We start from the raw sequence: 15924 nt of genomic DNA, 5'->3' as shown, positions 1-15924 counted from the left end.
CACCTGCTCGGGCAGCCCCGGCGGGCTCTGGGACTTGCTGTGAGCGCCGAAAGGAAGGCAGGCTCCGAACCCGTGCCTGGCTGACGGGCTGTCGCGGCTGCACCACCAGCCGGAGGAGGAGAAGAAACTATTTCGCCCACCGAAACCCCATTCTGCGGGTGCTTCGCAGCTGCCGCTTCTGCTGCCTCCAGTCCAGTCCGAGGGTTCGATCACCGCAGCGGCGGGGACCGTGCGTCCAGCAGGCGCCGGGAGGACACCGGCGGATCCCTGCACTCTGGTGTCCCACTCACCAGCATCTCCTTGCCCCCTCGTTCGTTCCCTAACCCATTAGAGAAGGGACCATGATTTGGAAACGCAGCGCCGTTCTCCGCTTCTACAGTGTCTGCGGGCTCCTGCTACAAGGTAATCCCCGCCCCGCCGCGGGGAGCATCAACTTCACGCCCATTCCCTATCATCCCCACTCCACCCCATATTTCCACTCTCCCCTTTCAGTCCCCCAGTCCCCGGCGATTTCCACCCCCTCCCCCTACTCCCCGGTGCGGCAGGGGGCAGTGGCAGTTTGCTCCAGCCCCTCGAATCTCTAGCGCTGGCTCAGCCTTGCTCTCCCAGCAGTCAGCCCCTTACGCGGCACCTTTCGCCTTTTCATTCACCTGAGCTTCCTACATCTCTCACTCTCAATCCCCGCCAGCCACCCTCCTCCCCACCTCCCACGCCTTTTGGCTGGCAACTTGTGCCTTCTCCGAACATTATACCCTCCCACCAACCCCCACCAGCCACCTCCCACATCACGCTCCTGACCGACCCTCTCCATCCTTGTCATCTGTCTAACCTCCCCCCGTTTCGGGTCGCCTTTCTCTTTCCCCTTCTACCCACCATCATCCTATCCGTGTATCTTTAAAAAGTGAGTGAAAGCCTGGGAGCGAGCTACCGAGACGGCGAGAACAGCAGCAGCGGCAGCACTGTGTGCATTGCAATAACATCTCGGGGGGCGGGGGGGTGAGGATGTGTTGTGAGACGTGTCATTCACCTAAGAAGAGAGAGGAGACTGTGTCTGGGGTTTAAAAAGGAAAAAAAAAGAAAGAAAGAAAAGAAAGAGAGAGAGGAAGAGCGAAGGGGGGGGGTAGAAAGAATAAATCAAGAAATTTAAAAAAAGGAAAGGGGGAGGGAAAAATTAAAACACCCAAAGCCACTTTATCAACAAACCTTTTCTTTTTTTTTTTTTTTTATTAATTAGTGTGTGTAGTTTTCTTTTGCTCTTCTTTTCTTCTTCTTCTTTTTTTTTTTTTTTTCTTTTTCTTTAAGCAAAGAAATATATGCACCTAAGCAGTTACTTTACTGCTAAGGGATTTTCGCTTGGATTCCCTTACCTCTCCATCCGCTCTGCTCTCTGCCGCTTCTTTTCGTAATTAATATTATCCTTTCACGTGAAATGCAAGAACCCCTGCGACCGCAGTGGAGGGAAACCGCACAAAACACTGTTATTATGCAAATCACTGGGTTTGGATGCAGAGTGGCTAGGGAACTGGGGTGCACTTTTCCTCAGACCCTCTCTTGGAGGAGGGAGGAGGGGTCTGTGTGGAATGGGAGGACGACGCTGGTTATGAAATGAATGGCAATGTATGGAGTAGGAGTGCATGAGGAGAGCACACTTCAGGTGGTGGTGGAGGCAGAGGCGGCATGCTAGGGCTGGGTGGGCAGAGGCTGTAAGGCAGAGAATTGTTGCTTTTAAGAGAGTAGTAATATAGGGATGTGGCTTGAGTGTGAGATACAGGAAGGATGGATATGAAATGATGGTCGATCGGATTTTTAAAGCTAGGCGACTCTTATTTCTTGATAAATCTTTGCCCACCTCTAACCCCTCTGTCATCATTTCTGTACTTGTGAGAAAGATAAGTTGATCAAATTTATTTGTCCCTGGGTAAAAGGAATCTGAAAGTAAGACACAAGTAGACCCACAGGCATGCAAAACCCAATCGGCCTTCGGAGGATTTAAATGAGGTCAATGAACCATGTTTCAGCAAGTTCTTGGAATGCATCCTGTCTCCTATCTTCCAGGATATAGACAGGGATGTATTTTATTTATGCGTATTTATGAATGTGAAAGAAGAGGTAGTGGACGGAATTCTTCTGAATTAACTAACTGACCTTGCAAAGATATTTCTTACAATATTTTACGTGTTTTATGTTGGATGTAAATTTCGGATATATCATGTGCCAGAATCCCTGAGAAAGCAGACAGCCTTCTTCCTGCTTACGCTGCCTCATCCCATTTCCCACCGTTCACACCCCCACCCTCTCACAAGTAACCCCGGGTGGCTGACACATTACTTTAGGTTTCTAATCCAGACTGAAACGTGCTCCTAGATACCCCATTTCACCTCTCAGTAACTTGCATTTCTCAGCTCTGCGTGTGATCTGTGTCTGTGTGTGTGCGTGCGTGCGCGCGAGCGCGCTCCACGCCTGGTAGTGGGAGTGTGATGTGGGAAAATCAGTTAATTTGGTGATTGCGATGAAAATTCCACACCGCTGGATGTGTTTTCCCTGCCAATCTGTGTGTGCTGGCCCCGGCACGTCACTGCACTCACTGCTGGGCTGGTGTGAGAAGATTATTTATTATAGAACATGTGGGCAATGGACTGCACTTGGGGGTCGCCTCCTCTCTGCCTTCAACATTTCCCGTGAATTGTCTATTCAGTGCACTGCAAAATAACTGTCTGCTGGTGTCTCATTCTCTCTTAGCCTGGAGGGGGATTTACTCTTTCTCTACCCAGAGAGATTCCATCAGCTGCATTCTCTTTTATTAAGGACATGGGTCTCTTTTTTTTAAGTATGTAAACTAATTACTAAAAAAGTGCTGCTATTCACAGCAGACTAGAGGTGGTGGTGGAAGGGGTGTGGGTATGCCAGAGAAAATGCACCACTGCAACCAACAGCAGCACTAGCATCAGGTCCAAATATAATAAATAAATAAGCGTCCTATACAGCAACCAGGGAAAGAGCCCCAACCCAGCAATCTCTGTGTACTTGTGAGCATCTTAGATCGGGCCATATTAATACACCAAAGGAGAGAAGAGGATTTAAAGAAAAAAAAAAAAAAAAGAAAGAAAAAGAAAAGAACTCAGGGGGGAGGGGGGCACAGAGCATCACTAGATTGTCTTCTCATGTTTATGGCTGCCTCACATTTATCAAACACTGCTCCACAGACACATCACACTTTGCTGATATTGTCAGTTCCTGCTCAAACAAATTGCTCATGCTTTCCTTGTCTTACTCTTGGCTAAAAACATTGCTTCAGGGTTCAGGTTTGTGTTTCTCCCACCACCCTACTGTTTTATTAGGACTTGGTTAGGTTGTAAAATGAAAGCTTTATTTCCTGGACACAGATTAAATACTTAGCAGATCTTTCCTTTCTATGTGCAAGGAGAGAAGGGTAGCGGGGGAACTAGTGAGCAACTGATACTGGCTGGAAGGAGTCTGTTCTGCCTGCTAGTAGTTATGACTAGGCAAATGCTATAGGCAGTCTACAGCTTCTCAATTTTAGCTTTATCAGAACTGTAGTCGTAGTCTATCACTTAAGTAATACTATAATCAATTTATTTATCCTTTGTATTATTATCCCCTTTCTTGCACTATGCCCTATTTTAGACAAGAAGACTCATTTGAACGTATCTTCTCTGTGTTTTACATTGTCACCAATATTTTGCTTTTTTCTGGGAAGCAAAGCCAACCTTTTGGCTTGTTAATATAGAGTTAATGAACCAGTGGTAACAATCAAGTCACTGATAAAATAAGTTAAAAAAAAAAAAGTCTTAAATAGTTCTATTTTACAAATCTACCAGCTTGTCTTCAATGGATTCTTAGGAAATGGAGATGGATCATTAGATGGAAAATAAACATGTTTCTGACCAAAGCACAACTTGGAATGTAGACTTAGATAACAAAATTTGCTTCAGTATTACTTTATGGGGCATGCTTTCTTATTTTCCTCCATCATAGACAGAGGAAAAATCTGGAATAAGGGTAAGGAACAGTTTAGAGGAATGAATTTCTTTAGAAGGAGGCGTGCAAGAGCTTGCCACCTGTAACTAAAACCTCTCTTGGTTACAGAGTAGATCCAGTTCAATTGCTTACCCTGGCAGATGCTATATCCCCTTTCCATGCCTGAGGGAGCACTGCAAAGATGGAGACTGTCTTGTTTAGCACAAGAAAACAGTCCCAGAAAGGGCAAGAAAGAAAGGACAAAATATAACCAGAAAATAGACATGCATAGAGATTTTGTTGAGAACTTTGTTTCCTTTTTAGAGTTAATCTTACAGAAAAAAACACATCCAGCACAAATACTGGGACTTCAGGGTTTGGTTTGGTTTTGTCTTGTTTTCCATGAGACATTTTGGTAAATGATTTACTTTGAAGGTCAATTGGACATACAGATTATTACTAGCCTTGGTGTATTACATGAACCTCCCCTTACCTTTTTAGAAAGTACACTATGAAGTACAAAATACACCTACATACACTTAATAAAATACTGATAACTTAATACTTCCTAAAAGCACATCTCTCCCATTCATGTCCTTCAACATGTAATAACCTTAGTCTTGTCAAGCTAATTTCTTATGCTGAATGCAGTTCCTGCATTCCTCCCTTTTTTGATTAACAGCTAAAACTTGGAAAAGTAGAATCCGTACATAAGAGCCAATGACTATGATTTAAACAGTCAAAACCCAGACACTTAGTAATTAAGAAAATCTCCCTGCAAATATGAGGAGTTTCTGGGCTAATTTTCTATCAAGATATGGAAGTATGGAAGCTTACTTCATTGTGTTTCCCCCATTTCTACAACTATTAGAACTGTGGGAGCATAATACGACAAAAGTAAGCATCAATTGAGAGACCTCTTTCTGCCTTCTCCACTGGATGATCAGATACTTGAGAACTATTTGCCCCACATTTAAATAGTGAGATGCCTTTTTTATTTTTTTTTTAAAGAAAACAATTACTTGAATTTTTTAAAGAGCAAATGGAAGTGCAGAAATACTGGAAGACAAAAACTGAATCATGCATTTTAAAGTGGCCCAAAATCAGCATCAGAGACTATCAATTTTCTTTTTAAAATAAGAAATCTATGGGGTATCAGAAGATCAAGACAAGGTTTATTTATTATGAAGAATATAGGGTACATTAATAACATAAATAGACCTATCATATTGATGTTTTATTTAATAATGCTGATGTGTGTTCCGTGAGATTTATTGAGAAAGAGGCCCTATTTTAAAGGCTCGTTAAATATCTTTGGCAAAATCACCCATGGTGTAACAGCTGGCTGAGTAGGTTGAGGAATCAGTGAGAAGAGAAATCACGAACTGAGGAAGCTGAACTCAGAAGGTGAAGTTATAGTCCTTTGTGGAATTGGCAGATATAGGCTTACCATTTACCCTCTTAGAACAACTCCAGGGCAAAATGATTTTTAAACTTAAGCTTCCTGAGGGCAAGCCCTCACCCTTTGTTACCTGTGCAGTCCTCATATTCTTAATTTAGCAGATGCATAATAAATAGTGTTGGATTGAATAATAGGTATGTCCTAATTAGTTCTGATGGAATTAAATAGTTGCTTCTTTTCATAGTATGTCAGCACTGAAACTTTGTTAAATAATACTTTAAGAGTTAATTTTAACATTTTGTAGGATGTACTGGTTTAGGAACCTGTTTTCTTATAGGAAAGTGTATAGCAGTGGCTCTTGATATACATCTTTAAATGAATATAATCTGATCAGTTGTTCTTGCCATGACATTTTCCAACTCATTTCTTTTTATTTTCCTTGATTTCAAATCCCAGATATTTTGCATTAGATCAGATCACCAAATCATTTCATGAAAAAAGGGAAGGGCATGATTTAAATTTACTGACTTAACCTAAAATATTTAAAAGGACAAGCTCATTGCCAACATTTTATTTGAAAATGTCAAGCATTTTTGGAGTGCAGTTCTCTAGTATCAAAGAAAGGCATCTTCTGCAAATTCCTTGTGTAAAGAGGTGGGTGAGGATTAACCTAGAGCAGTGGCAGCTGAAGCCCCCTGCTGTGTGATGATGCAAATGGCATCTCAGGCCTAATGTGCTCTGCAGCGGCAGGCGAACACAGGAACACACGAGAAAGCAGTCATGTGGCATGAATGAAATGGGAAGTCTTTTCATAGCTTGCAGTAGACATGAACCAGCCTTCAGTTTTTTTATAATCATGGATAACTTACAGAGTATTTCTAATCATATGAGCTTATGACAAAGCATAAGAAAGAATGAATACATACTTTGTTTGGAGATTGATATAATAAATAAATACTAATAAAATTATCAGTGCTCATGGGGAATAGTTTATTTTCTTGCAAACTATCAGGGACACAGGCCAGTTTCATGACAATAAATAGCAAAGTTAAAAATGGGATTTCTATGCAGTTATTTACATGTGTTGGACCTAATAAATATTGGGCTAGGAAATAGTCTGTTATCCTCTTCTTTTAGTAAGTAAGAAATAAGTCCTTTGTTGTTGTTTTGAGTCATTATTTTTATTATTAGAGCATTTCTTGTGTTATGAGAATAGAGTAGTTTTAAAAGAAATAGAAATAAACTGTTCAGGGTATGTTCGTATAGTTTAGCACCATAAGGTAGAATTTTTGTTAACATCAAATCAGTAGAGAATATTTCCTCTCTGGACAATATTATTTATCACAGGCAAAAGCATCAGATAGGTTCCTTAATAAAAGTAATAGTTCTGGACCAATTGTTACAGGCAGCCTATCAGGGAAGCGTATCAGATAATAGAAACTAATGTTGCTTTTTTTGTTTTTATTACATTTGCTAGAGAATTGAACATACTATGCATATTGATTTTTACTCAAGAAATGAGCCCAGTTGGTTCTGTTCATGTGCTTAGTGGGTTTCTTTAACCAGATATGAAATTGTTATCATTTTAAAAGTATGTAGTATATTTAAAAGTTAGTAAACTAAATATTCTGCTTAACTAGGTGTCAGTTAAATATTAATGTCAAAATCAGAGATATAATTGTTCAGAAAGGAAATATCCCTCAATCATTCATCTCTCTCTATACACATATATACAAATTTAAAGTGTACCGTTATTTTTAGGACGGAAGGGTATCTTTATAATTCAGTAAGTAATCAGACTCTGGGACTCTCAGGGATGGGGTGTGAGGAAAAGGCAAGAGTTTATTTTGTTTGCAGTTGTTTCCTTTTACCCTTTTTATGAGGGTTAAAAAGTGTATTTTTGAATAACTTTTCTTAGGCTTTAACAGTGATTAACATTTCCACTTAAAAACACACAAGCAGGTTTTACAATTTTTGAATTTATGTTAGAGCTGAGCATTTATTCTGAATCTCCTTTCCTGCTTATGAAACTGAGTGATGAGACCCTACTGCTACCTGAAGAGACACAGGGCTGAGGTTGTAAGGGGATTTGCCTTGGAGAGAGCTATCTATTAATTTTTCACATTCTATTTTAGAGGTCTTTGAAGTAAATATTAAGACAGTCATTATTCAACATTTGGGATAACTCTTTCTAAGTCAACAGATAGTTTTTACTTGAATCTTCAAATTATCTTTCAGTCATCTGAATGGGGAATGGGAAACCCCAGTTTAGCCACAGTTATTCTGGGGGCTAGATGTTGAAATCATTAGGGATTATTTAGAAAATAAAAATAAGGAATCATTTGCTTGAGGAGCATAAAATCTTAAAGCTAAGTATGATCAAATAGTGCAAATCACTTCACATTAAGAAAACAACGGTCCTTTTATTGGTCAAATTGATCCCCTAACAATTTATGTATTTGACGATGGTTTATTTACAGGGACTGTGCATTCATTGCTTACCTAAAGTCATCGTTGGGAACTGAGTGGAAAGAACCTTTCCTGACAAGGATGGGCTGCCAGCTGCTAAGTGTATAGCTGTTATATTGATTCAGTATAATTTATAAAACCAATTAATTTGTTCTTATAAAGAAATATTTTTGGCTTCTTTGCTAAAAGTGTTTGCCTTTAAAAATGCAAGTGACTCCCTTAAGGTTTACTTAAACATCCAGAACTAAAATTTATAGTGTGTAAAATACATTTTTTACTGTCTTAATGAATTCATATTTTACATTAGCTTGTCCTGTATCCCCCCCGGGGGAAAACACCATGACACCTATATCTTCCATTCATTCTCATGCGTTATATGCCCCCTGCCTTCCAATCTTAAGTAGTAGATGTAGGTCGAAATGAGAGATTAGAATATTTGTATTTAAAAGCAAAAAAAAAATGTACAATAAGCTTGTCGTTTAATTGTCATTCCTTTACTGCTGTCTATTTTATGTGTTGAGGTCTGACTAGTAACTCAACTTCCTTTGCACTCTCCAGGAATATAATATCACCCCAGTCCTGACCATGCTACTAACCTGAAAGACCTATTAAAAGTAATTAACGGGGAGTGAAGAATGGTTCAAGAAAGGGAGTTTTGCTAAAGCCTGTATGCTGAATACGTACAGACTGGATGATTTTTCCTTTCAATCTCTATGACGCATACCCCAATGTTTTAGCAAGAATAAAACACATACAATGTGCTTTTACTTGTTTTTGTTATTGCTATTATTGCATTTTGTGAGAGTTCAACCTCCTTACTTTCATAATAAAAATGGCAAAAAGAAGAGGGAAGGAATGTGAGTCAGCCAGCCAAACACACAGAAACGCCTGGCAAAGCTGACTAAATTAGCATATGCTAGGCTGAGTATTTCCCTCTGTTGTTACATAATCCCTTTCTAATACAGAATCAGTTCTCATACTTAACCCTTTCAGGAGGTTGGAATTCTCCCACTGTTATATTTTTATTTTGCATTATTTATTTTCTCATGAATTGTGTAAATCATCTATTGAGAGTCTTTTATGTCAAATTCTTTTTTCTCCCCTGTTCAGTCTTTCTGTATACAAATGTTCCATTCTGTGCCCAACTTCAGGATTCAAGAATCAACTTTTCTATAGCTTTCACTGAGAGGATCTAATTAGCATTTTAGGCTCTCTTTACTCATGTGCAGCTTTCTTTAGAAAATGTATTAGTTCGATGAGGTTCCCCTAAGGATTCATAATACTCTAGTTTGTTACATGTACTGTGATATTCAGTGTGCCTTAATTATGCACGTGTCCTCATTTCAAAGCCTTTTCAAGGATCATGTGGGATAGAACAGGGGTCTGGCTGTAAGTTCACTGTCATGTATTAATGTGTAGGTGGTATTCAGAGAAGGATGTTTCTGAAGGCAATTATATATCTATGACTCCAGTACAGCAAGCGGTTACATTCTGCGCTTACTAGTTACCCTGCCAAGGCAGAATGAAATTCACCATTGTGATACATAATACAGTATCTGTTATTTCTAAATAGTTCTTTGCCCTGGGAATGAAATAATGAGTGAAAATGTGTATCCCTTATCTTGAATAGGGATTGTTCCTTTCACTCTCTCAAAATAAGAATCAAAAATTGTTCCTAAATCAATACTCTATTCCCTAACTAGCCCATTAACACATTTGCTATGGTGGGATCTCGAAGTTATGCTGGTTATTATTTGAGGCTATAGATTTTCAGATAGTATTAATTGCTTGCAATCACATGGGCTGCCAAATGTCAGTGCACTGCCAAATCTGAGACATGATTTTTTTCAGATTTTGATTGGGATGCAATTTGGACAACTATGAAAGTATATAGGGGCATCGAACTCAACACAAACAGAGAGAGAGACACTTTTCTTTTTAAATAAAGACTTTATTTGTGGAGGAATGGTTATAAGAATTGGCTCATTTAATACACATTACCATTTATAAAGAGGATATTTTCCTGCATTGACTGAGTTTGAGTGTACTTATATTAACTGTACCCTTTGACTTGTATTCGTCTGAGTAGTATATCATCAGGAAATTTGAGTTTAATTTGTAAATACACTTTTTCTTTTATTCATGGCTATAACAATAAAAAGCAAAAGTTGATATATACTAACAATTTTAACCTTTTCTTTTATTTTACAACTGCATATTTGAAGCAACGTTATTATTAAGGATAGCTTAAAAAATACAAGTCTCTAGGAACTTACTGGAGTTTTTAATTATAAAAATTTTGACCAAAATCTGATGTGTTTGTTTAGACAAAATAATACCATCTGCCCTTTATTATTTGAAGTTGTATGTCTTCTTAGTTGATGAGAGAACTAAGCATTTTATATTGTCGATACTATGATCTATATAACCCCTATGCATATTTTTATTATAGCATTTTGAATGTTTGGTATTTATCTGTTTGCTGTACTGGACTATGAACTCCTAGAGTACAGGGTCTTAGTCTTCATTTTATTTCAAGCGCCTAATCTAGGTCTGGTCTATGTCTTTTTTTTTTTTTATGTTTTCATCCCACTGATTGATTAGTTCTCTTCCAATCCATTTAATCTTGACACATCTCTTTAATTGGATCCAAATAATATTTAAGTATTTATATTTTAACTGCCAAAATGCCAATACACTATTCTGAATAGAATAAATATTTGCAATGAATTTGCATTTGTATTTAATGTACAGAGAGAAGGTCAAAAAATGGCTACTAAGAAACATAAACAATTCTAAATAATGACTTACTTCACAAAAACATTGAATCATTGCTTTCAGTTAGGTAAGCAGTTCAAATTTGCACTGAAAACGTTTGTCTCAGAATTCTGAATCTCCCAGCTTTCTCTGGGCTTCCTAAATCCTTGTCTGTTCTACTTACTTAAGATTTCTCTCCCTCACCCCCAAAATATTTCTGAAGATGGCTTTAGGTAAACATGAAACCAAATCATCTTATTGTTCTTCTTAGAGTAGCTGGTATTTCCGGATAAATATATAAACAAAGAGGAATTACAAACTGACCTTGATCTGCCAGATTATCAGTGGGGACTGACCTGCTTTTGTTATTGCCAAGCTGTGGAGTAGACATTCTCTGAGTAGTCTCTGAAGTACAGATCCAGGGTGCATTTTGCTTAATTTAACTTGGGGGAGTTACATCCATTTTATTTAAAAGTCCTTTTAAAGAAATTCCTAAATATTGTGGGGGTTATTTTGTTTGGTTTTTGAGGTGGGTTTTTTTTTTTTTTTTTTTAATGCTTAATGCTTAGTCATACATCCACACTTGAGGACACATGTTTGCTGTGGTTGAATTTGATTTATTTCCCTTTTAGTATTTTGAAAGACAGTGGGAGGTAGGATGGAAATATTAACTGCTTTTTGAAGAGAATTTAAATATAGTTACTGGGAGCTGAACACCAAGGGAGAAAAGGCTTTCTACAATTTGTAGTGACTCTATTTCCACATAAAGTGTTTTAAGAATGTTTTTTCTTAAAAGTCCCAGTGAAATGTAGCTTTTCTTAAAAGTCATACAGATTTTCTTCAAATTTTAAAAATCAATTTCCTGCTCTCTTTTGGATTTTTGACTGTTTCATGACTTCGAGCATCTGAAAAGATATTATTACCTAGGCTAACTTAAGATTTACCTAATGGGGGACACCTGGGTGGCTCAGTTGGTTAAGCAGCTGCCTTCGGCTCAGGTCATGATCCCAGCGTCCTGGGATCGAGTCCCGCATCGGGCTCCTTGCTCGGCAGGGAGCCTGCTTCTCCCTCTGCCTCTGCCTGCCATTCTGTCTGCCTGTGCTCGCTTTCTCCCCCCCCTCTCTGATAAATAAATAAAATCTTTAAAAAAAAAAAAAAAAAAGATTTACCTAATGGCAGGTGTCAAAATCACTGTATCATCATGTAGAAATGCACGTTTAGTAAATAAATATCCAAAGTAGATTAAACTAGTTCAATTTATTAAGTGTTATTGCTACTTTGTGAAGCTGATATTAAGAATTATATTCTCCCATAGCTACTGTGAATACCTAAAATCTCCTTTGTGTTAAAATGTGACTGTCAGTATGATGCAACAGCCACAGAAGAATAACCTTCTAAAGTGGCTTCTGTCTGGCCCTTGCTGACTGACTTTCCAGAGCCTAGTGAATAAAAGGGAAGGTAGTTTGGGAAGCAGTTTTTGTTGACTATTTCACTGTTATGGATGCAAAAATATTTTAAGATGTTGATGAATTTTCATTGTATAGAGGATATTCTTATAAATCCATGTTTAGAAGTGACATTGTAATTTTTTTTGTGTAACTACTTAGTATATCAAACACTGGAAATGTGAGGAAGAATTACACCTTCATATTTCTCAACAGATTTTGACATAATGACCCACTCAGAAAGTGAATTTTTAATTTATATAGTAACAAAAGCATTTCAGAACAACATTTTTGTCAGTCACCAAATTAAAAACAATATCCCTTATATTCTTCAAAAGAATACGACACTAAGTGCATCATCTTTATAGAAAGATTTGATACTAACTAGCATGAAAAAGAAGTTGTGTCTTCAGTAACAATTACACATCTATTTTTAAAGGTCAAGTAAAATTTATAGATGATAGTTTCATGTCCACTGACTTACTTTTTTTTTTTTTTTTAAACATAGAAATGCTACAGATGAGGTAAGACTAGTGGTATTTTGAAACTTCAGTTCTTCCTATCTTTTCACTTGCATGGAATAGCTAAGATAAAGGTGTTGATACAGGGATAAATTTGAGGTGTTTTAGAGATCCAGTAGAGGTCAGTAAGGTCAGATTTACTTTAAATCTTCGTTTTGCTTTACCCAAATTTACTGGCTACACAAATACAAACTACCAACAAAGCAGAACAGGTTATCCTTGATGGGTAGGACAGCATGAAAGTATATTTTGTAATACAATGACAGTATTCAATGGATGGGTGGGGACAAGTTGGAAAGACAATCTTTATCATTTAATGATGGTCTTATCATATACTAACAGTAAACTTGATCAGATATTAAGGATATTTCCTCCTAAAACCTTCATATCATCTTGGTTTACTAAATGAGAGTGGGAGTAACTTGGTGATAGAGGAAGAGGCACTAATACACAGCCCTAATCCTTCAGTAGAACACAGATAGCAACCATGACAAACTACAGTTAGTGTGGAAGCTGTAGTGAGACTGGCCTGGCAGGTGGGTGTCTTTTCTTTTGTAGTGAGAGCTTTCTATTCTGTAGAGGGAGGAAATCTCATTGGACTATTTTGGACTTTGAATTTTGGATGTCCCCTGCAGCAGCAAGACATAATGGTAGGATTCAAAAGACCTTAGTTCTCCTCCAAGCCATGGCACTATTTTAGACACCATGAACAAGTTACTTTTGGGGGTGGGAGGTAGATGGGAAGAAAGAATATTAAGCAGGATCAATGCCCAGTGTGAGCCCGAAGCAGGGATTGATCTCACAACCCTGAGATCATGGCCCACGCCCAAATCAAGAGTCAGATGCTTAACATTACTTCTGTAGCTTGGTTTCTTCTGTAGACTGAAAAAATGGAACCACATTCATTCTTTGGAGACATATTATAGAAGAATCTAATGGATGATTGAGAACTGCAGAAATGGCATATTTCTTTTCAACTTTCTCAAAGATATTTTGTAACATAGTGTAGCATTAACCATGAATCCTTAAAATAGTTTTCACTAAAATTTAATTTTTATATTTACCCATGCATTATTCAGTATTTAAAGATTTTACACATGTAAAGAGATTTCTATTCTGATACATAAATTTCAAAGCTTTCTATCTCTGTCAGTAAGTTTTATTAATTAATTTTGTAGTCATCAGCCTGAGCTTGGGTCATACTTGCTTTTCTCATGAAATTGCATCCACAGATCAACTTCAAAAATTAGTAAATTGCTGCCATTAGTCATTTATTTCATTTTTTCTTTTAAAATTTTTATTTAAATTCTAATTAGTTAACATACAGCACAATATTGGTTTCAGGAGTAGAATTCAGTGATTCATCACTTACATCCAATACCCAGTGCTCATGCCATTAGTCATTTTTTTTATTAGAGAATAGTAAATATATTGATTTATTATTATATTGATATATACAATATATTGATTTTATATTATTTTTGCATTTAACATGTGTATGTGTAAATTTTTATAATTGTTTTATTCTTCATAGTCTTTGGTTTTCTTAAGCATAACTTACTCATGCACTGATTCATTTTTCAACAAATACCTACCTGATGGCAGTATATGCCAGATATACAAGGAAACAAGGTGGAAACTATTTCTGCCCTCATGGAGTTTATAGTCTAGGAGCTGAGACACTGGATAAACAAAATATGCAACACCCTAGTATTTTCTGAAATAAAAATTCCATTTTTATAGTAATATGTTTTCAGTGGCTACATAATGTGGGTATATCAATGAAAATATGAAATCACTGATTTAATAGTAGTACTATAAACCTCATGAGCTTTTAACATTTTTTATTTAAGGTTGGATTAAAGAGCTCTCATTTTCTCCAGTCGTTTATCCTGAAAACATTCTCAGTATGATTCCAGTTTCTTTCTTTTTTTATTAATACAACTTGAAAGAAGCTGACAAGTGAACAAGAAATATTCAAGCATGCTCTATTCTAACTGATTTGTTCAAGAGGATGATTCATTTAATTTCATAAAGACTCAGTGGGCCAGAACAGTAGATGACCAGGTCAGCAGAGGGAATGTAGGGGAGAAGAGGTCTGTGAGAAGGATCTATGTAACAAGCAACAATATTTAGTTTTTTAGAGCTGAAGTTCTGCTTGAGCAATTCTGATGTTACCAGCGACAGTCATTTAAAGAGCTGCTGATGCCTCAGGGAAAACATTTTTAAAGTGTTCTCTCCAGAAACAATGCTCCTTGTACTGTGTCATATATATTAAAACTCCATCCCTTGCTTATATTACAATACTACATTGTGCCTGATTAAAACCTATGCTTTTCGTGACTGCTGAGTCAATGTTGTTCTTGAAATCTTTCCTCCTGCTCAAACTGCCCTGCATATGATTGAAGTAAGAACAACTGGTAAACAAAACTGGAGAAGAGATGAGGATACCACCTAAAGACTTTAAAAATAAAATGAATTCTATATACAATTATGTGAACTGTTAAAATATGTAAAATAGCGTAAGTGGCTATGAATATTCTCGATATCTTTATATCATTTCTTTTAATATTTAGCTTTGACTGATGACCTCAACATCCAAATGATGTCATATTTCTAACAGATTGTATGGCATTTTTATATTGTTATTTATTGCCCATTGGTGTCCCTGGAGTAGATGATATACATCTTGTAGTACATAGGGTAAACAAAATGATACATACTTTGGAAATCATAATGGTGGTGGTCAAGCATGTACAGTTATTCTACTTAGAGACTGATTTATCTGGATTACAGAAAACAGTACAATGCACAGCTAAAAAACCTCAGCTAAACCATTATCTTTAATTTTGCTTTCTTTTTCTTTTAAAGGAAACTTTAAAATTAAAGCAATTCAAGTAAATGCTCTGTTGCAGGTGATAATTTGCAAGAGTGTAGTTTCATGCTAAATGATTTATTCTGAGAATATATTCAGTTTTCCCAAGTAAGTCAGAGATGCATGCATATTTGGAAACTTTTATGTAGAGAACTAGGTGGTGCTGTTCTGTCATCTTTGTGTCTCAGTGACTTCTTTGGTCCTGTTTTTGATTCATTAAACAATTTCATACAATAAGTGCATGAGGTAAGATACAGTCACTTAGTAGCATTACTGCTTATTAACCAACTAAATTTATATTGATCTTATATTTTGTTTTCAGCAATATTTTCATAAAGCAGAAAAAAACTTTCTTCCTAAGTAGTAACCTTTATCACAGTGTACAACTTCTCTTTCTTTAACATTTAAGATAACCTGAAATCATCAGGTATTTATGTTATTATGTATTTTAAAATGTTTTGGACTTGGCTATTTCCC

General features: G+C 37.1%; 1 protein-coding gene across 3 annotated transcripts in view; it reads left to right on the top strand.

Moving 5' to 3' along the window:
• The first annotated feature begins 323 nt into the window (after nt 1–323).
• CADM2 (cell adhesion molecule 2) overlaps nt 324–15924 on the top strand; it is a 1101138-nt gene continuing 1085537 nt past the window's right edge. For 2 of the 3 annotated variants that reach the window (XM_059392144.1, XM_059392141.1), the window contains exon 1: nt 324–402. In XM_059392144.1, coding sequence (XP_059248127.1) covers nt 342–402 — 61 coding nt within the window. In that variant the 5' untranslated portion in view covers nt 324–341. The remainder of the gene's footprint in view (nt 403–15924) is intronic. The other variant, XM_059392142.1, reaches the window with a different exon arrangement.

The sequence above is a fragment of the Mustela nigripes genome, chromosome 2 (assembly GCF_022355385.1).
Source record: "Mustela nigripes isolate SB6536 chromosome 2, MUSNIG.SB6536, whole genome shotgun sequence".
Classification (NCBI taxonomy): domain Eukaryota; kingdom Metazoa; phylum Chordata; class Mammalia; order Carnivora; family Mustelidae; genus Mustela; species Mustela nigripes.
This window is presented reverse-complemented; position numbering and strand designations above follow the sequence as displayed.